At 44.4% G+C, this 21,316-nt stretch overlaps 1 protein-coding gene across 1 annotated transcript; it reads right to left on the reverse strand.

Moving 5' to 3' along the window:
- Nucleotides 1-7,597: 7,597 nt before the first annotated feature.
- Nucleotides 7,598-14,989, reverse strand: TMT1A (thiol methyltransferase 1A). The gene is made up of 2 exons (XM_070410238.1): nucleotides 14,064-14,989; nucleotides 7,598-9,227 (listed from the first exon to the last, which is right to left on the reverse strand). The coding sequence occupies exons 1-2, from the start codon at nucleotides 14,562-14,564 to the stop codon at nucleotides 8,991-8,993; spliced, it is 738 nt and encodes a 245-aa protein (XP_070266339.1). The 5' UTR covers nucleotides 14,565-14,989; the 3' UTR covers nucleotides 7,598-8,990.
- Nucleotides 14,990-21,316: the final 6,327 nt, after the last annotated feature.

The raw sequence follows: 21,316 nt of genomic DNA on the forward strand, positions 1-21,316 counted from the left end.
GTGTTCTGTCTTCATTTGTTTGTCATGTCTGTCTGCTCAATTGAAAGAAAGTCATCTTTTCTTCACCCTTTTCATCATGGGATCCTTTCATTTTGTGTAGAGGGGGTAAAAGAAAAATATATAAAGAGTCATAATCAGATTCCATGAATACAGAGTGAAACAGATCATGATCATGTTTTCAGTCTCTTTTCACTGCTCAGCATTTGAGGTCATTGGGAACCTCAGAATTCTCCCACAAACAGTAAGAACACAGAGTTTATTTGACAAACTATCATTTTAAAGAATGACAGCAGTGCCAACACAGGCAACAATATTTCAGATTTACCGGGGACGGAAGAGTGGGCACTCCAGTTCTACAGGATGTGCAGAGCATGATAAAGTCATTGGTATTTACCAGACACCTACCATGTGCCAGGTGCTGTGCTAGACAAAGGCAATAACCTTCCTCGTCCACCCAGGAAGAATGAGGAAACTTGAAGAGCAGCTATACTCACTATCAACATGGCTTAACAGCACCTCAGCCTCTTATCCCTGCAACTTGCTACCTTCATCTCAAAACGTCAAATAGGATGGCTTCACCCTATGAATCAGCTTCCATTAGCAAATGCAACGGGGAAGTGGAGAAGCACAGTACCTCTGGCGTAGCCCACCACCTGCTGTGTCCTGGTGTTCCCCGAGCAGAGAGCAGTAGATCAGAACAGCGTTGTAAGACTGAACACACTTCGCTCAACTTCCAGCTAATTGATAGATAATGGGAAAGCCCATCAGCACCCTCCTCCCAGGGGGAGTGGCGAGCTGGCATTGGCCAAAGTTTTCACAGCCACACTGGGAAGCAGCAGCAGCACCTGGACCACAAGCATTAGGCTTCCAAAGGCAGCATTAAGGAGGCATTGAGGCTTTTGGAGATGCCATTACTTCGTTCTGTCTTCACAAGGGAACTCCCCACTTCCCTCTGTGGCTGTGAGTGCTGGTAGCCGGCTCCAAGGCCCAAAATAAAGAGGAAAGTGGGCGCAGAGGACAACACTGGGTTTGTGGGTAGGGATGGGGTCAGCCATCTGAGGGCTCAGGTTCTTGTCTTTCAGGAATATGTGCTTGTCAGAGGGGCAGCCCACTGTGGCTGGTGGACGCTGCTTCGCTTCTGTTGTGACCGCGCCCTTGGACACCTTGAGGCCTCACCGCCTCGACCATAACGAACGACACTCTGCCTGCTAACTAGTTACACGACAACCCCTCCCCCTCCACTGATCGGCGTCCCCCAACTTCTTAGAGGGACAAGGGGCGTTCAGCCACCGAGATTGAGCAATAACAGGTCCGTGATGCCCTTAGATGTCCGGGGCCGCGGGATGAGGGCAAAGGACCAGGTGGCGTTGGCGGTTTTTTCCTTATAACTTTAATTTTTTTTTTTTTAAAGTCATACTTACAGAGAAGTTCCCAGAACAGTACCAAGAATGGTATGCCCCGCCCCTAGGTTCTCCATGGCTAACATTTAGTCACATTTGCTTGGTCATTTTTCTCTAGATGTGATTTCTTCCTTTCATCCGGTTACTTTGTAGAATCTCTCTCAATTTAGATTCTTCCTGATGCTTTCTCATCCTTAGAATGAGGTTATGCATTTCTCATTTTGTGGGCAGAATACCACAAAAGAGAGGCTGTGTCCGTAGTATGTGCTATCACGAATAAAAGCAGCTTGCTTGGGGGAAGTAACTTTGATCCAGTTATTATGCTTATAAATAACTAACAGTTGGTTCTCAGGGGTAAAAAGCCTGGATTTGTAACACTTGTGGATTTTGGTGCAAATACCCCCATCACGGTCATGTCATCACTGAACACAACATTGGGAAGGGGTGCGCCTCTCTTGAGTTGGGTGAGTCAGCAGTAGCACATCACTGCATTGTCACTGGATTAAGGTGGGGTGTGCAAGTTTTTAGTAGGGTCACTATTTCCCCCTTTATAGTTATTGTCTTTTGTGATGAGATACTTTAATATTGTACAAATATCCTGTTATTTATCAGACTTTTACCCATTAATTTCAGCATCCGTGATGATTCTTGCCTGAATCAATTAATAAATGGTCATTTTTTAAAGCCATAATTTCTTTTGTATTTTTCAGTTGGCATTCTACTGTAAGGAATTGCTTTCTTTTATTTCCTATTTATTTATATCCATTTGGACTCATGCATTTCTATTTAATTCTCTTTTGTCCTCAGTTAACATGACCTCCCCCAACCTCGATTCTCTGATGTTTTCACGGTTCAGGGAATTCCAGTTATTGTCTAAAGTAGCCTGAATGCTTTAGGATTTAAATATTGAGTAATACTGAAGAGTTTTCTTTTTTGCTTTTGTTGATATTAGTCTGCCATGATTCATTATACTCTCAGCTGTCTTACAGATAAGCAAGAATTAAATTTATGTGAAGTTCTGTGTTTTCTGAAGCAATACTAAAGGGAAAGGCTTATTTAAGGTCAAGAGTACAGAAAGAACTACTGTGCAATGATTCAGTTTCTATTCAAGTGTAAAATAGGTAGGAATTCAGAAGAAACAGAACACTTAGGAATAGAATGTTTTATAATGTAAATAAAAGAATTTTGAATGTTCTTTTCTCGTTAGCCATTAAAATAAGTGTTGGGCTCATGGGCCCAGATTCTTAACAAAATTAACAAGAAGCTGATGGAAATAGTGGCCATGCCAAAACCCGCCTTTCAGGCTTTGGTGCCCAGCTATGCCTGCTTTCTTTCAGTTCCTTGAACATGAAACTGGACAAACAATGGGTCCAGGCTGCCTGTCACTACTTGAGCCAATTAAGCAGAGACAAGGTTGAACCATATATGAGTGTTTATTCCAATACTGCTGGCAGTATGGGAGAGCAGCATGTTATCCACGAAAATCTGCTCAATCTCCCCTCCCCCATAGCCAGATGCTTATATTGGATAGAAGGGCAAAGATTACATGGGGAAGTGAGCAAAAGGAGTTACAGGCATGGGGAAGTAGGCAAAAGGAATAAGAGTGGGTATAATGGTTACAGGTTACAGGCCATTAGGCTGGGGAGTGGGGAGCAGGGGTTGGGGAGCGGGATTGGCGCCTCTGGGACTCTATTGTTTTGGCAACAAAAGTTGTTCATCTTTCCCTGATAATAGGCAGTTATTGGATAAGGAGAATGCACCACATTCCCAGGTTAACTCCCATGTCCCAGGGTGTACAACTCAGCCAGGTTAGAATATGCTTTCTCTAATCAGAACAGAACCATCATGGTTAACAGAGCATCATTAATATTTCTTACTAGAGGCCCGTTGCAGGAAGATTCCTGCAAGAATAGGGCTTCCTGAGACCGCAGCGAAGCAGAGAAGGGAGTGAAGCCCACCGAGGCAGGCTTTGCTCCCTTCTCCGCTGCCTCGCTCCCTCCCTTCGCCGCTTAGCCCTCGACTCCCTCCCTTCTCTGCCACCTGGCTCTCCCCCTTCTCCGCTGCTTTGCTCCCTCTCCAGGTCACAGATCCAAGGCCCGGGTCCCACGGGCAGCGTTGCGCGCTACCGGCCCCGCCTCGCTGGGTTAGGGTTCCGGGGCCCGGGTCCCGCCGGCAGCATTGCACGCTGCCGGCCCCGCCTGAAGTATGCAAATTAGCCGCCATCTTTGTTGGCGGTTAATTTGCATATCATGCTGATTAGCCAATGGGAGGTGTAGCGAAGGTATGGTCAATTACCATGTTTGTCTATTATTAGATAGGATAACCATAGCTAACAATCATGGTTAACAGAGCACGATTAATATTCCTACCCCTAACAAACATACTGTGTTTCCTTTCTTCATTAGTTGGTGGCACAAGCTGTTACATTAGACTGAAATACCCTTCTTTTTTCTTAAAGATTTTTATTTGTTAGAGAGAGAGGAAGGGAGAGAGAGAGAGAGCGAAACATCGATGTGAGAGCAAAACATCAGTCAGCACCTCCACTCCCCCACTGGGCCTGTGTCCTGACCAGGAATTGAGTCAGCAGCCCCTCAGTGCACAGGCTGATCCCCACCAACTGAGCCACATTGGCCAGGGCAGGCTGCAATACTGCTTACTCATCTTCTGGAATTCAGCTCAGATGCCATTTCCTCAAGGACGCCTCTGAGCCTCTTCCTCCTGGATAGACTGTATTCTGTTCTCTTTCCGAGCTTCTCCCTGATAGATAGCATCATCACAACTGTATGCTTCAGGAGGGAGGGACCAGGGCTAGCTTATTCAGGACTCTAAGCCAAGCACCAGGAGCAGAGTACCCAGTAGGCACTCACATTTGTTGAATGAAGTTCAACATTTATTAAGCACCAAGTGCTTCACTTCATTACCTCCTCACAATAACTCTGTAGGTCGATATTATCTCTATTAACAGGTGAGGAAAGTGAGACAAGGGAAGTAACTTGCTCAAGGTCACACAGTCAATGATGACATAGCTAGGACTTGACCTAGGTCACTTTGATGCCAAAGCCAATGTCATTTTGACTTTTATTTTTCTCATTGAATGCAATTATCCCACTAGAAAGCCAGTGTTGTAAGCACAGTACTGTGTGATCTACCGCAGGAAATCAGACAGAGGGTCTGATCAAAATGCAGCAATGATCCCTGGCTGGTGTGCTCAATGGTTAGAGCATCGGCCTGAGCACCAAGGGTCCCAGATTCAGTTCCCAGTCAAGAGTACATCCCTTGGGGGGAAAAAGAGTACATACCTGGGTTGCAGGTTACACATGGCCCTGCCTCCTGCACATGGCCCTGATCAGGCCTGTGTGGGAGGCAACCAATCGATGTGTCCCTCTCATCTCTCTCTCTCTCTTCCTCTCCCTTCCACTCTCTCTTAAAAAAAAAATTAAAATGCAGCAATGAGCTTATCCTGGGCATTTGTGGTGTGCCTTCCCAGCATCCATTCCCCCTTACCCCAGTCACAGGCTCTGTTTTCATCTGGATAATCCACAAGTCTCCTTGTCTCAGTCCACATGATCTGGGTGTGCTCAACCCCAGGGATGGAACACAGGGACCTACACTTGAGCCAATTGGCATAATCCATCCCATCTAAACATGATTGGTTCAGGAAAGGGCTGACCCCGTATCTACACTAATAAAAGACAAACATGCAAATTGACCGTGCCCTCGCTACACCTTAAGCCATGCCCACCAGCCAATCCGAGCAACTATATGCAAATTAACCCAACCAAGATGGCGGCCGGCAGCCACGGAGCTGGAGCAAGCAGGAAGCTTGGTTGCCCCAATGATGGAGGAAGCCAAGCTTCCCACCTGCTGCGGGGGCTCTGAGCTCCACTCAAAGCAACAAAGTTTCAATTATAGAAGGTAAATAAACCCCAGATACCTGCTTTCAGCCAGCCATGGCCACGGAGCTGGAGCGAGCAGGAGTGGGTTGCCCCTGATGATGGAGGAAGCCAAGCTTCCCTCCCGCCCACCCTGGCTGACTCTGAGCTCCTCTTAAAGCTACAAAGTTTCAATTATAGAAGGTAAATAAATCCAAGAATAAAAAAAGAAAAAAAGAGGAAAAGGAGAGGCTGGGAGCTCCCGTCGTTGAGGGGGGCTTGGCCAGCCTGAAAACGGCCCTCAGCCCCTCACCCAGACTGGCCAGGCACCCCAGTGGGGACCCTCAACTCTAAAGGGTGTGTGGCCAGCCTGAAAACAGCCATCAGCCCCTAACCCAGGCTGGCCAAACCTCTATGGCAGCCATGGGCAAACTACGGCCCGCGGGCTGGATCCGGCCCATTTGAAATGAATAAGACCCTTGCTCTATGGGGTAAGGGTCTCCACTGGGGGGCGGGGAGGGGGTCTTGACCAGCCTGCAAACAGCCATCAGCCCCTCACCCAGGCTGGCCAGGCACCCCAGCGGGACCCCCACCCTGATCCGGGACACCCTTCAGGGCAAACCAGCTGGCCCCCACCCATGCACCATGCCTCTATCCCAGGGGTGGGCAAACTTTTTGACTCGAGGGCCACAATGGGTTCTTAAACTGGACCGGAGGGCCGGAACAAAAGCATGGATGGAGTGTTTGTGTGAACTAATATAAATTCAAAGTAAACATCATTACATAAAAGGGTACGGTCTTTTTTTTTTTTAGTTTTATTCATTTCAAACGGGCCAGATCCGGCCTGCGGGCCGTAGTTTGTCCACGGCTGCTCTATCCTATATAATAAAAGGGTAATATGCAAACTGACCCTAACAGCAGAAAGACTGGGAATGACTGGTCACTATGACACACACTGACCACCAGGGGGCAGACACTCAATGCAGGAGATGCCCCCTGGTGGTCAGTGCGCTCCCACAGGGGGAGCTCTGCTCAGCCACAAGCCAGGCTGATGGCTGCCAGTACAGTGGTGGTGGTGGGAGCCTCTCCCACCTCCTCAGCAGCGCTAAGGATGTCCGACTACAGCTTAGGCCTGCTCCCCGCTGGCAAGTGGATATCCCCCGAGGGCTGCCAGGCTGCCAGAGGGATGTCTGACTGCCAGCTTGGGCCCGATCCCCCAGGGAGCGGGCCTAAGCCAGCAGGTGGACATCCTCCGACGGGTCCCAGACTGCAAGAGGTCATAGGCCAGGCTAAGGCTCCCCCTGCCCGAGTGCACAAATTTTTGTGCACCGGGCCTCTAGTTGTCAATAAGAGCCTATTGAGACTCAGTCCTCAGGCTGTTGGAATGATCATAAATATGTGTCATTCTGGGCCTGAGGAGGAAAGCAGTGAGAAAGTAATATGGCAGCTGTAGTCAAGACAGGTTTTGTGGTTTTGGGAATCAGGGCTTATAAGATTTGCTCTTTAACTTGTGGAATGTAAAAAACTTCATTTATTTATTTCTCTGCACCTTAGTGTTGTCTATAGAAAGTGAGGACAGGCCTGCCAGTGTTGTCCAGTGGTTAGAATGCCATCTCATATACTGAAGGGTCCCAGGTTCTATTCCTGGCCAGTGCACAGGCCCAGGTTGCAGGTTCAATCCCTGGTGGGGGTGCATGAGGCAACTGATTGAAGTTTTTCTCTTGCTCTCCCTCTTTCTTACTCTCAAATCAATGAAAAACATCCTCAGATGAGGATTAAAAAAGAAAAAGTGAGGATAATGTTTGCCAAATCACTTAAGTAAGAAGGAATCGGTAAGAATGTACCTAGTACTTTGTACTTTGCTGTTATTTACCTTCCAACATGCCAGTAACATTTCACCATGTCAACCTGTGGCTTTTCATAGTTCTCACCCACTAGACTGACATAACCAGCGGTGAGGTGGGTAGAGTAAGGAGGTTCCTACTTTGGGGAGACTGTAGTGGGAGGAGATTCTGTTCCATTGCTCAGGAGGCCTTAGGTGAGTGTCCAGACCTCACTGTAACAATAACTGTTTCATGTTCCACAGAGAATAGTGAGCTTCCTTTCTTTCTGCTCTCTGGATTTCACAAGTCGGGTCTTTGGACTTGAATTTTTCAAGACACATTCTGATCCTTCCAAAACTGCTCTTTCTAAAAATCTGCTAGCTGTGTTTACTAGCATAGTTACCTGGCTGAAGAAAGAAAAACCTGTATGTTGAAATAGCTAAACTTTCCACGAGGAAGGAAAGCCCTCCCAGAGACATTAAGAAAAATGAAACCAAGCGAGTTACATATAAACTATTTATTTTATTTCCATTCCTAAAATGCATCTGAATTTATTGACTTGCTATTTAAAATAGGCCTTTTGCAAAATCATCTCAGAAAATATACTAAATTTATTAAAATACATGCAAACTATTTCTGAAGATTCTACTCTTAAACCCTCTGACTGATCAGCCCAGCACTTGTGATGATTTTCAGAGGTTTTGGTGGTTGCCGGGAACAAAGAAATCATCTTGGGATGAGTGGAAATTTGATCAGAATAATCCAACAAATACTTGCCCACTTCTTTACACACTCACAAGCTGTCTGCTTTTTAGGGGCTCTTACGACGTGGACCTAATTATACAAGGTTTTCCTAGTAACCGTGGGCCTTTTCCTTGCCTGCAATTGACTGCATTCAGGAAAGCATATGCTAGAAAATAAGGAAAAGGAACCCAAGACCCTTAACTGCCTCAGACAGTTTCATGAAAATACTAAAGTGTCAAGTGTAATTTTCAACTAGTCTTTCTTTATTCAGTTTGTGAGTCATTAAGATATTTCATTTCTCATTTCTCGAAGTTTTCTTTTGAGTGATTTAACTACTGAGTTCACCAAGCTCTCAAATCAAAGAGGGGGTGAAATCCAAATCTGTTGGGTAACAACTTAAATAAGATATTTGAAGATACTGAATAAACTAAGGTTTGCGGATAATGGTAGGCTTTAATTATGAAAGCTCATTGTTTCCTCATTGTTTTTTAAAATATATTTAAAAAATATATATTTCTATTGACTTTAGAGAAGAAGGGATAGGGAGGGAGAGACAAAAACATCAATGATGAGAGAGAATCATGCCTCCTGTATGCCCTCCACAGGGGACCAAGCCCATAACCTGAGCATGTGCCCTGACCGGAATCTAACTGTGACCTCCTGGTTCATAGGTCAACACTCAATCACTGAGTCTCCTTGGCTGGGTTCATTGTTTCCTTTTAAAGGAGAGTGCAAAGCTATTTTGTATTTGTTTTGTTTTGTTTAGCTAATTTATTCAACAAATATCTCTTAAGCACTTATTATATACCAGGCATTGGGAATACAATGATGGGAGAACAAACAGCACTTAAAAAAAGTGCTCACAGAAATACATGTTTACAAATGATGGTGTTATACAAGAAAACAACATAGAAGTAAATTCAATCCAAGTGCAGCCTAAACAAAACTAGAAAACCGCGATGCAACCTAACATGGACTGATTCTTTGGGAGACAGTAGAAAAGGGCTAAATAGGGTACAAGGTAAACTTTTTAGGATGAAATTCAGCTTTACCTAAAAAAGGGTTTCTCTTTTCCCAATTAGGATTTAAGTGTAAAACGGAAGGCTTAGGTTATCTGAGCCATTCATTCAGCTCTCTGCTCCCCACTGGCGCTATTTCACAGCATATCCATAGATGTGAGGGCGCACCAGCGCCATAGACAGCGGGGCCTGTATGCGCTGCAGCTGCAGCTTGGAGAAGCCGGCCCGCTCCACCGCCTTCCAGCTCTCTCTGGTCAGGTTGCACCCATCAAACAGCAGGTACCAGACAGGATCCAGGACCTGCTGCCAGAAGTAATTCCAGGTTGAATGCTCAGCTGCTACATGCTCCAGGAAATAAAAAGCCCCTCCCTGAAAAAGAAAAGAAAACCCATTTTAGTGTTCTGTCTCTGCTTTGCAAACCTGCGGGAGTCTGAATCCACACCACGCACTGCCTGAGACTAACTAACCATGTCTTATATTTTTGTACCATTGTCACAAGAACGTAAGCATGATTAGTTAAAACACTGAATCAGCTAAAGGTGTTAATGAATTCATGGTAACATTTTGTCAGTAGGTATTTTACTCAACAGTGGATGCTCTGTGTAAAGTACTGTCAGGCAGGAATCTGCAGGTGCTGCTTTCACCTAGGACAGTCCTATAAACAGAGGTCAAGTAGAGACCCAATAGAGGCTACACGTTATTAGGAGGTCTTCAGAAGTGCTCTACCATCTCTGAGGTGAGCAGGAGGAAAGGGACCTAACAATTACTTCCAAAACCCGTGGTGGCTGCCCCACTCTTCCTAACCTCCTCCAGCTACCCTAATCTTTTTTTTAAAATATATTTTATTGATTTTTTACAGAGAGGAAGGGAGAGAGATAGAGAGTTAGAAACATCGATGAGAGAGAAACATCGATCAGCTGCCTCCTGCACATCTCCCACTGGGGATGTGCCCGCAATCCAGGTACATGCCCTTGACCGGAATCGAACCCGGGACCCCTCAGTCCGTAGGCTGACGCTCTATCCACTGAGCCAAACCGGTTTCAGCAAGCTACCCTAATTTTGGCTATCCCAGGCAAACAGCTGAGAGATGGAGTTCCCCCAAATTCTCTGGGTAAGTCTAAGATCTGTGTTCATGAATGGGAAAGCTGCTATTTCCTGATTTTAAAAAATGGCATAGAATTGGACAGGAGAGAGAGGAGGCGACTCGGGTCTGGGAGGTTGATATTGCTCCCTGGATAACACAGCGACTGCCAAGAGGACAGCTGCATATGCAGGTTTACGGTTAGAAGGGAGATCTGGGCTAGATATTTTGATTTGGAAACCATCTGTGTATGGGTAGTAATTGAAAAATTTTGGGGTGAGTGATATAGCCCAGGGGGATATATAAGTGAAATGAGAACCGAAAAAGAAACATCCGTATTTAGGGATGGGTGGAGGAAGAACAGTCAGCAAAAGTGATAGGAATGTTGAAGTCAGAGAAATGAAAAGTCCAGTGACAAGCAATGTGGTGCAGCCATAACAATATTTGCATTAAATGAAGTCAGTCCTGCTAGCTATGTAACTTGGGGCAAGTGTCTTAACCTCTTTGAGTCTGTTTCCTCAACCCAACATGAAGACAATACCTACGCCCAGCTGGTGTGGCTCAGTGGTTGAGCGTCGACCTGTGAACCACGAGATCATGGTTGGATTCCCGGTCAGGGCACATGCCTGGGTTGCCGGCTCGATCCCCAGTAGGGGGCGTGCAGGAGGCAGCCAGTCAATGATTCTCTCTCATCATTGATGTTTCTATCTCTCTCTCCCTCTCCCTTCCTCTCTGAAATCAATAAAGATATGTTTTAAAAAATGGGGGGGAGGGGGGGAGAAAAAAGACAATACCTACTTTAAAGGGCTGTTGTGAGGATTAAGTGAGACTGTGATAAAGCTCCTGGTTATAATCAGCAAAGAGCAGTGCTTCCCAGGAGCTAAGGCGGTCTACCAAGAATATGACCTCCTTGAGAGCATTGTCAGTACAGGGAAACGGAGATGTTCATTACTGGCTTTGCAGGGGTGTTGTGAGATTAGTAACTCTGTGAGCAAAACATCTACTAACCATGCTTGTGAGTGTGCAGGCTTAGGACACAACCCAGCTCTTGAATATAAGAATCAGACCTTTTTCACTTATTACTTTGATGTCAGCCTATCCTTGGGCCAAAGACAAAATTACATTTTGCCTTTAAATACTTATCTCCAAGTCCTTTTCTTCCTCTATCCTATATAATAAAAGCGTAGTATGCAAATTGTCCCCTCCACCGGGAGTTGTCTGGGGAAGAGTTCGACCAGGGGGCGGAGCTGGCCGGGGGAAGGGAGGGAGGCCCCGGGCGGCAGCTGGCAGCTGTTAGGGACTCTACCAGTGCCTGAATTTCGTGCACTGGGCCTTTAGTTAGGAAATAAAATGGGGGATTACAGACACCCTTTTCTCCTAGAAAAGTAAATGAAAATGTTAAAATATCCATACTTTGTGTTCAACTATATTTACAGTAAAACTATTTTAAACTAGTTTTTAAAAAATTAATAAAGGTAAATGTGGAAATTACATACAGGTATTAAGAATTTCAAACTATGCAGAAAGGTGTAAAATGAAAAGAAATTCTTCCTCACCTCCATCCCATTCCCAAGAGGTACCACTGCTAATATTTTCTTGTCTGTCATTCCCATTAACATATACATTGAGTAGCCAGATTATTATGACCACCCCATCAGTACTTCATTGACACTTCCAAAAATACTGAATATTGAAAACTTCTTAAGCAAATACTCTCAAGGTTTTATTATTATTATTATTATTATTATTATTTGCATAACTAATTCACTTCATTGTACTGATGGGTGGTCATAATAATCTGGCCAGTCATAATAATCTGGCCACTCAGAGTATATATATATTTAGGTATATTCTTTCCCTCCTCACACACTTTGATGTAGGTTTATACTCTACATCATATTCTATACTTCAATTTTTTTCATTTAACATTATCTCTTGGGAATTTGTTCATGTCCACATGATAAGTCCTCCTTGATGGCTTTTAGGACTCCTAGGTTATTTCCAATTTGTGCCATTACAAAAACTATAATGGATGAGTATTTGCACATTTGTGCAGCATAGCTACAGGTAAATGCATACTGGGTAAAATAGCACGTTCACCTTACATTTTGATATATTTGCTTTTGCTTCCCTTGCCTTTGAGGTCAAGCTCATAAAATCCTCTCTAAGATCAAAGTCCTTTAGTTTAATATATTTTCTTCTATTATTAGAGAAGTTGTAGAGAAAAAGGAATCCTCATTCACTGGGCAGGAATGTAAACATGGTACCGACAATATGGACAGCAGTATGGAGAATCCTCAAAAAATGAGGAATAGAGTTACCATATGACCCAGCCACTCCTCTTTACGGTATCTACTAGAAAATTTTGAAAACATTTGTTTGTAAAGATATATGTACGCCTATGTTCACTGCAGCATTATTCACAGTGGAAGGAACCTAAGTGCTCTTTAAAAATATATATATATATATATATATATATATATATATATATATATATATATTATTGATTTCAGAGAGGAAGTGGGAGAGAGATAGAAACATCAATGATGAGAGGGAATCATTGATCAGCTGCCTTCTGCACACCCGCTTCTGGGGATCGAGCCCGCAACCTGGGTATGTGCCCTTGACCAAAATCGAACTCAGGACCCTTCAGTCAGCAGCCTGACGCTCTATCCACTGAGCCAAACCAGCTAGGGCCGAAGTGTCCTTTGACAGATGATTGGATAAAGAAGATGTGGTACATTTATACAACGGAATACTACTCAGCCATAAGAAAATATGAAATACTGCCGTTTGCAACAACATGGATGGATCTTGAGACTATCATGCTAAGTGAACTAAGTCAGACAGAAAAAGTTGAGAACTCTATGATTTCACTCATATGTGGGATATAGGAAAACAACAATGAGCAAACAAACAACAGCTCATAGACATAGACAACAGTATGGTAGTTTCCAGAGAGGAAAGGGGTGGGAGGTAGTAAGGGTACAGAGGGTCAGATGTATGGTGATGGAAGGAGATGTGACTTTGGGCGGTAAGCATACAGTGCAATATGCATGATGTGTTACAGAACTGTACACCTGAAACCTGTATCATTTTATTAAGCAATGTCACTCCAATAAACTTAAGTAAAAAAAAATACTTTGATATTATCAAATCGCCCTCCGAGGAGAGCACTTCCATGTGCATGGGGTGTCCAATCTCCCAAATGCACCCCACCACCATACGGACCTTAAAAGTTTCTGACAGCATAATAGGTAAAAATGGTATCTTGCTCTAATTTGTTCTTTAATTGTTAGGTTGAGCATTTTAATCATATTATTGGCTGTTTTTATTTATATTTATGTTCCTGCTCTTTGCTTATTTTTTCCCTTGTGTTTTTCTTAATAATTTTAAAAAAATCCTACCACCTGGCAGGTGTGGCTCAGTTGGTTGAGCGTCAGCCCCTGCACCAGAAGATCACTGGTTCGATTCCCTGTCAGGGTACGTGCCCAAGTTGAGGGATCGATCCCAAGAAGGAGGTGTGCAGGAGGCATCCAATCAATGTTTCTCTCTCACTGATATTTCTCTCTCTCCTCTCCCTTCCTCCCTCTGAGATCAATAAAAACATATTGTAAAAAAATCCTACTGACCTTTGACAAGTAATGTCATTTAATAGGAAGAAAGTTAACCCTTTGTCTATCGTCGCTGGCAAATATTTTTTCTAAGTTTGTTCTTGTTTATAGTACTTTTCCCCTGCAGTTTAATTTCTTTTAAAAAATGTTTTTATTGATTTCAGAGAGGAAGGGAGAGGGAGAGAGAAATATCAATGATGAGAGAGAATCATTGATTGGCTGCCTCCTGCACGCCCCCTCCTGGGGATCGAGCCCGCAACCCAAGCATGTGCCCTTGACCTGAATCGAACCCGGGACCCTTCAGTCCTCCCTGCAGTTCAAAAATGTTGTGTATTCAGATTTACCAGTCTTTCCCGTTATAGCTTCTTCCCCACTCTAAGATTTTTTAAAAAAAATCAGTAGTGTCCTCTCTTTACATTAGAACGTTTGATTCAGCTGAAAGTGATAGATAGGCCCGCTCGTGGTGATGCGGTTGCTGCTAACCAGCCCTGCTCACACGCTGACACTCACCGGCCTCAGCACTCTGCGCACCTCCTGGAGGATGCGCTCCTGGTTCTCCACGGAGCACAGGACCAGGGTGCAGACCACCACGTCCATCGAGTCATCAGCCACCGGGTGCATGTTCTCCCCGGCGGCCACCACGAAGCGCTCAAACTGCACGTGTCGGTTCTCAGCGATGCTCTTGATCAAGAACTTCTCAAAGTTGGGGTTGGGGTCAACACAGGTCACCCTGCTTCCGGGCGGAAAGAACTTGAAGTTGGCCCCGGTGCCACAGCCCAGCTCCAGCAGGGAGAGCTCCCCCGAGGCGCTCCCGTGCTCCTGCAGGCTGCTGAAGAGCTCCCGCTTGTGGCTCGCCATCTGCTTGTTGTACGTTGCGACGAACCTCACCAAGAAGAAGGGGAAGAAGCACTTTTTGCAGATCCCCTTCCACAGGCCCAGGAAGTTCAGCAGGTACAAGGGGCATGCCAGGATGCGGACGGCCAGCTGCAGGATGAAGATGGAAAGCGCCATCCCTCGGGAGAGGAAAAACAAAACAAAAAACCACGGCTCAGAGAGCTGACTCCTTTAAGTGCAGGAGGGAGGCTCCTGGCCACGTCCCAGAGCCAATCAGCCTCGGAGGGGAGAACGGGCGGTGCCAGGACAGAACGCGGGGCCGAGGTCCGATCCTGGGCCGGTGGCCCGTCTCACCCAATCAGGAGACGTGGGCGAAAGTTGACTCAGCGTAGTTTTCATGAAGCACAATGAGGAGGGGGTTCCGGCTTCTCCTCCGAAGGAAAGGGGCTGACAGTGCCTGGTTCCGAATCTGCTCCTGCTCCCCCGTCTCTGGGTTTGGAGACGGCTGCTAGCTCCCAGCCCAGTGTGCTCCGCGCAGCGCGCTCACTCCGGGCCCAGGTCTCCCAACGCCCTGGACAAAGGAGACAGGACCCGCGGGTGGAGCCCGGTTGAACCACAGCGGAAGCCTGCGGCCAACACCCCTCCTCCTCTCCCTCCTCCCCCCCCCCCACCCCGCCCCCCACACCAGCTCGCCCCCCACTGAGTTGTTTAAAAGGAAATTGAAAGGACGCGCCTACCGGCCACAGTTCAGAAATTTCCCTTTCGCGTTCTGGGCTGAGAGTCAGAGGTTCCTAACTCAACAGTTATTTTTAAGTCGCTGTTTTGGGCTCACCATCTTTTAAAGGGCAGGTTTCAGTTTCAGACCGTGCACCACATTATTCAGCTAACTTAGACAGAAATGGTTCCCCAGGATGTTCACAGAGCATTGATGCAGCTGAAAGTGATAGGCCCGCTCGAGGTGATGCGGTTGCTGCTAACCGGCCCTGCTCACACGCTGACACGCGCGGCCTCAGCACTCTGCGCACCTCCTGGAGGATGCGCTCCTGGTTCTCCGCGGAGCACAGGGCCAGGGTGCAGACCACCACCGCATGGAGCCATCCGCCACCGGGTGCGTGTTCTCCCCGACGGCCACCACAAAGCGCTCAAACTGCACGTGTCGGTTCTCAGAGTGGGGAAGAAGCTATAAAGGGAAAGAAAGACTGGTAAATCTGAATACACAAAATTGCTGAAAGCTCAAGTATTCAGAAATATTTTCTAACAGCCTTCTACTTTTAACAAGAAGAGCCCCAGCTTTAGGCTGGTTGAGGACCACAGCAGTTTTTAAAAATAATGATTACATTATTTTTTTAAAAAAAACAACTGGGCGATGGATACAGAGAATGTGCTATTATTTCATTATTTGTTATACCTTAGATGTATTTTATAAACTTTATATCTTCCGTTTTTAAAATTTATTGGTGTGAGAGAGATTTGTTTTTCATTTATTTATGTGCTCACAGATTGATTCTTGTATTTGCCCCCACTGGGAATCAAACCCACAACCTTGGCATATCAGGACAATGCTCTTACCAACTGAGCTGCCTGACCAGAGCTATCTAGTCCTTTTGTTGTTGTTGTTAAATATATTTGTATTGATTTCAGAGAGGAAGGGAGAGGGAGAGAGAAAAACATCAACCATGAGAGAGAATCATTGATGGCTGCCCCCTGCACGCCCCACACTGGGGGTCATGCCTGCAACCCCATCATGTGTCCTGACCTGGAATTGAACCATGACCTCCTGGTTCACCAGGTTCACAGGTTGAAGCTCAACCACTGAACCACACCAGCCGTGCTCCATTCCATTTTTAACAGCTTTTCCAAGGTGGAATTGACATACAATAAATTGTACTGCATATTTAGACTCATAGATACAGAGAACAGACTGATGATTGCCAGAGGGAAGAGGGTTTAGGGAGCTGGGTGAAAAGGTGAAGGGACTAAGAAGGACAAGCTGGTAGTTTCAGAATAGTCATGGGGAGGTGAAGTAAAGCAGAGGGGATACAGTCAATGTTGCTTAACTGTGTTTAATGACAGCTTAATAAGTTTTGACATTCTGTGTATACACCCGTGAAACCATCACTTCAGTCATGCCACCCCTCCTCCTGCCCTCCCCATCCCAAGGCCACCACTGATCTGTCTTCTATACCTAGAGATTAGTTTGCATTTCTTAGACTTTTATGGAACCACAGACTATGTGCTTTTTTTGTCTGGCTTCTTTCACTCAGCATATTTTGAGAGTCGTCCAATGTTGCTTGTATCCATCGACTTTATTGCTCAGTCGTGTTCCGTTGTTGGCTGTATAACAGTGTGTTTATCCATTCACCTGGATCTTTGGGTTGTTTCTGGTTTTCTGGCTGTTACAAATTAAGCTACTGTGAACAAGTTTACATTTCTTCTGAACAAATTCCTATGAGTAGAATATAGGTGTGTATTTAACTTTTGTTTAAAAATATTTTTATTGATTTCAGAGAGGAAGGGAGAGGGAGAGAGAGATAGAAACATCAATGATGAGAGAGAATCATTGGTTGGCTGCCTCCTGCACCCCCTACACTAGCGATGAGCCTGCAAACTGGGCATGTGCCCTGACCAGGAATCAAACAGCGACCTCCTGGTTCATAGGTTTGTGTTTTGTGCTCACAAAGGGGCAAAATTGGATTGTGTTTTGGTGTTAAGTTGTGTGAATTCTTTATATATTTTGTATACTAGCCTCTTACATATGTATCATTTGCAAATATCTTCTCCCATTCAGTAGATTGTCTTTTCATTTTGTTGATGGTATCCTTCCCTGTGGTAAACATAGTTTGATGTAGTCCCATCTGTTTGTTTTTTCTTGCATTGCTCTTGCCAAGGAGACATATCCAAAAGATATTTCTAAGAGCTATGTCAAAGAGTTTCCTGGCTACATTTTCTTCTAGGAGTTTATGATTCCAGGTCTTACATTTAAGTCTTTACCATTTTGAGTTTATTTTTGTATGTGGTGTAGGAAAGCGGTCCCATTCCATTTTTGTATGTATCTGTCCAATTTTCCCAACACCACTTACCGAAGAGACTGTTTTCACCTCATTGTATATCCTTGTCTTCTTTGTATAGATTTACTGTATAAAAATAATTTATTTCTGTGTTCTCTATTCTATTCCATGGATCTATCCATTTATCTATCTATCTATCTATCTATCTATATCTATCTATCTATATACCTCTACGTTTTTATGCCAGTACCATGCTGTTTTAATTATTGTAGCTTTGTAATATAGTTTGAACTTGGGAAGCATGGCACCTCCCACTTTGTTCTTTCTCAAGGTTTCTTTGGCTATTAGGAGTCTACTGTAGTTCCATATAAGTTTAGGATTACTTCTAGTTCTGGGAAGAATGCCATTGGTGTTTTAACAGGGATTGCATTGGATCTGTATATTGCTTTAGGTAGTAAGGACATTTTAACAATATTAATCCTTCAAATCCATGGGCATGGTTGTGGTTTTACTTTTTACATTTAAATCCTTGATCTCAGTTTGAAATTAATTAATCCTTGGAAAGGTAGGAAGTATAGATTCATCTTTTTTATTATTATTATTTGGTTACTCAGTTGACCCAACATCATTTATTTTTAATCTGTATTTTCTCCATTAATTTGAGTTTATTGGTAGTGGTAAGAGGTAGGTCAGTGGGTTGGGTTTACTACTTCTGGTCCCACAGCCTTTCCCATTCTCTTTCCATCCTGGGCCATAATGCCACAGTCCCAGACCTGGAAGAAGTTCAGCCATGCAGCTGATAAGACTTACCTTGCTGACTCTGAAAATGTATGTGGTTCTTACATTCTTATAAGAGTCTGTGTATTAAAGTAACAGATTTAGTTTGTTTGGTGTATAGACCAACCACGCTCATGATGTAAAGAAGATTGAGAGCCCTAGCTGGTTTGGCTCCGTGGATAGAGCGTCAGCCTGTGGACTGAAGGGTCCCAGGTTCGATTCCAGTTAAGAGCACATGCCAGGTTTTGGGCTTGATCCCTGGTGGGGATTGTGCAGGAGGCAGCCGATCGATGATTCTCTTTCTCATCATTGATGCTTCTCTCTCTTTCTCCCTCCCTCCCTCTCTCTATCTCTCTGAAATCAATAAAAATATATTTAAAAAATATTGAGAAATTTCACTGTCCAAAAAAAAAAAAAAAAGAAATTTCACAGTCAACTAATGTGACTTAAGATAGCCAAGGAATCTTGCTTCATTGACATAACACCAACTAAATGGTTTGAAATGAATTCTTGTTGACATGTTCTTAGGAAATAAATATTTTTTGAATTTGAGAAAATAATAGATAGTAAACACTTAATGTAACTCAGTGGACTATTTAAAGTGTAGAGATCCTTTTTTCTTAAACTTTGTGTTTAAAAATATATGCATTTATTTCAGAGAGAGGAAGGGAGAGGGAGAGAGAGATAGAAACATCAATGATAAGAGAGAATCATTCATCGGCTGCCTCCTGCACACCCCACATTGAGGCTCAAATTGCAAACTGGACATGTGTTGTGACTGGGAATCAAACCATAACCTTCTGGTTCACCAGGTTCACAGGTCGAAGCTCAACCACTGAACCACACCAGCCGTGCTCTATTCCATTTTTAACAGCTTTTCTGAGGTGGAATTGACATACAATAAATTGTACTGCATATTTAGACTCATAGATACAGAGAACAGACTGATGATTGCCAGAGGGAAGAGGGTTTAGGGAGCTGGGTGAAAAGGTGAGGGACTAAGAAGGACAAGCTGGTAGTTTCAGAATAGTCATGGGGAGGTGAAGTAAAGCAGAGGGGATACAATCAATGTTGCTTAACTGTGTTTAATGACAGCTTAATAAGTTTTGACATACTGTGTACTCACCCGTGAAATCATCACTTCAGTCATGCCACCCCTCCTCCGGCCCTCCCCATCCCAAGGCCACCACTGATCTGTCTTTTATACCTAGAGATTAGTTTGCATTTCTTAGACTTTTATGAAAATGGAACCACAGACTATGTGCTTTTTTTTTTCTTTTTTTATAGGTGGTTTTTTTTTGTTTGTTTGTTTTGTTTGTTTTAATTAAATCTTTATTGTTCAGATTACATTTGTTCCTCTTTTTTTTCCCCCCATAACTCCCCTCCTCCCAGTTCCTGCCCCACCCTCCGCCCTCACTCCCCACCCACTGTCCTCATCCATAGGTGCACAATTTTTGTCCAGACTCTTTCCGCATCTCCCACTCCCCTTTCCCCTCCAAGAATAGTCAGTCCATTCCCTTTCTATGTCCCTGATTCTATTATAATCAACAGTTCATTCTGTTCCTCAGATTATTTATTCACTTGATTCTTAGATTCACTTGTTGATAGATGCATGTTTCTTGTTCATAATTTGTATCTTTACCTTTTTCTTCTTCTTCCTCTTCTTAAAGGATACCTTTCAGCATTTCATCTAATACTGGTTTAGTGGTGATGAACTCCTTTAGCTTTTCCTGATCTGTGAAGCTCTTTATCTGACCTTCAATTCTGAATGATAGCTTTGCTGGATAAAGTAATCTTGGTTGTAGGTTCTTGGTATTCAGCACTTTGAATATTTCTTGCCATTCCCTTCTGGCCTGCAAAGTTTCTGTTGAGAAATCAGCTGACAGTCGTATGGGTATTCCCTTGTAGGTAATTGAGACTCTTTCTCTTGCTCCTTTTAAGATTCTCTCTTTGTCTTTTGCTCTTGGCATTTTAATGATGATGTGTCTTGGTGTGGTCCTCCTTGGATTCCTTTTGTTTGGGGTTCTCTGCGCTTCTTGGACCTGTAAGTCCATTTCTTTCACCAGGTGGGGGAAGTTTTCTGTCATTATTTCTTCAAATAGGTTTTCAATATCTTGCTGTCTCTCATCTTCTGGTACCCCTATAATTCTGATTTTGGTGCGTTTGAAACTGTCCCAGAGGCTCCTTACATTATCTTCGTATTTTCGGATTCTTTTTTCATTTTGCTTTTCCGGTTGGGTGTTTTTTGCTTCTTCGCAGTTCAAATCTTTGACTTGATTCTTGCGCTCCTCTGGTCTGCTGTTGGGTGTCTGTATAATATTCTTTATTTCAGTCCGTGTATGCTTAATTTCTAGTTGGTTCTTTATCACAACATCGAGGGTCTCATTAGATTTCGTGAGGCTCTCATCAAGTTTATCGGCAGCTTCTAGCAAATTATTGAAAGCCCTCAAAAGTGCGTTTTTTTAGCTCTATATCCTCCATTTCTGTCATGTTTTTTGTCTCCACATTTTTTATGCTTTCTTGGTGCACCCCCTTGTGGTCTTTGTGCCTAGTCTTGTTCTAGTTAAGCCTTGATTGTTGTAGTTAATACTAGAGGGATTTGACCTCCAGGCCGACTGGCTGTGAGAATCAGCTGTATCTGCAGTGGGAAAACTTCTGTCCTCTGGAGAGGTGCTAATCTAGCCTTTACCTGAGGCTATCCGGCAAATGGCTCTGCGCAGTGCTTGGGCGGGGCGGGTCGCAGGGGATCAACAGGGCGGGTGGAGGGAGCAGTTATGGCTGCTCTCAGTCCAGTTCCCAGAGGCTCTGCTTCTCAGAACCCCAGCAACCGCTGCAAACCTCGGAGAGAAAGCTGCCCTCACGTTCCGACTGATGCCAGACAATCCCACTTCTCCTGTTTGAGTCTGAGTCCCTAGAGACTCGCCTGGATCTGGAGCTCAGAGTCTGAGACTCCCTCCTGATTGACAACGACAACCGCGCCCTCAGCCACCAGCCGGCTCCACGCGCACCTCCGTACCTTTGTATTTTCCACACTGCGCCTCCTCTGAGCCTTGGTATGCTGTTCTCTTTCCTTCTAGTTGAAGAATCTCTCCTCAGCCAGCCTTCCTGTGGTTCTGGGTGATGTCCGTTCCGTCTTTTAGTTGT

Source organism: Myotis yumanensis, unplaced genomic scaffold (genome assembly GCF_028538775.1).
Source record: "Myotis yumanensis isolate MYYU_CA2020_CCGP unplaced genomic scaffold, mMyoYum1.0.hap1 SCAF_3, whole genome shotgun sequence".
NCBI classification, from domain to species: Eukaryota; Metazoa; Chordata; class Mammalia; order Chiroptera; family Vespertilionidae; genus Myotis; species Myotis yumanensis.

Bases quoted from the DNA above. Each gene is read 5' to 3' on its own strand.
- TMT1A (XM_070410238.1), bottom strand. From the start codon at position 14,564: ATGGCGCTTTCCATCTTCATCCTGCAGCTGGCCGTCCGCATCCTGGCA. The intron at 9,228-14,063 runs GTGAGTGTCAGC...TTTCTTTTTCAG, and splicing joins TGCGCAGAGTGCTGAGGCCG to GGAGGGGCTTTTTATTTCCT.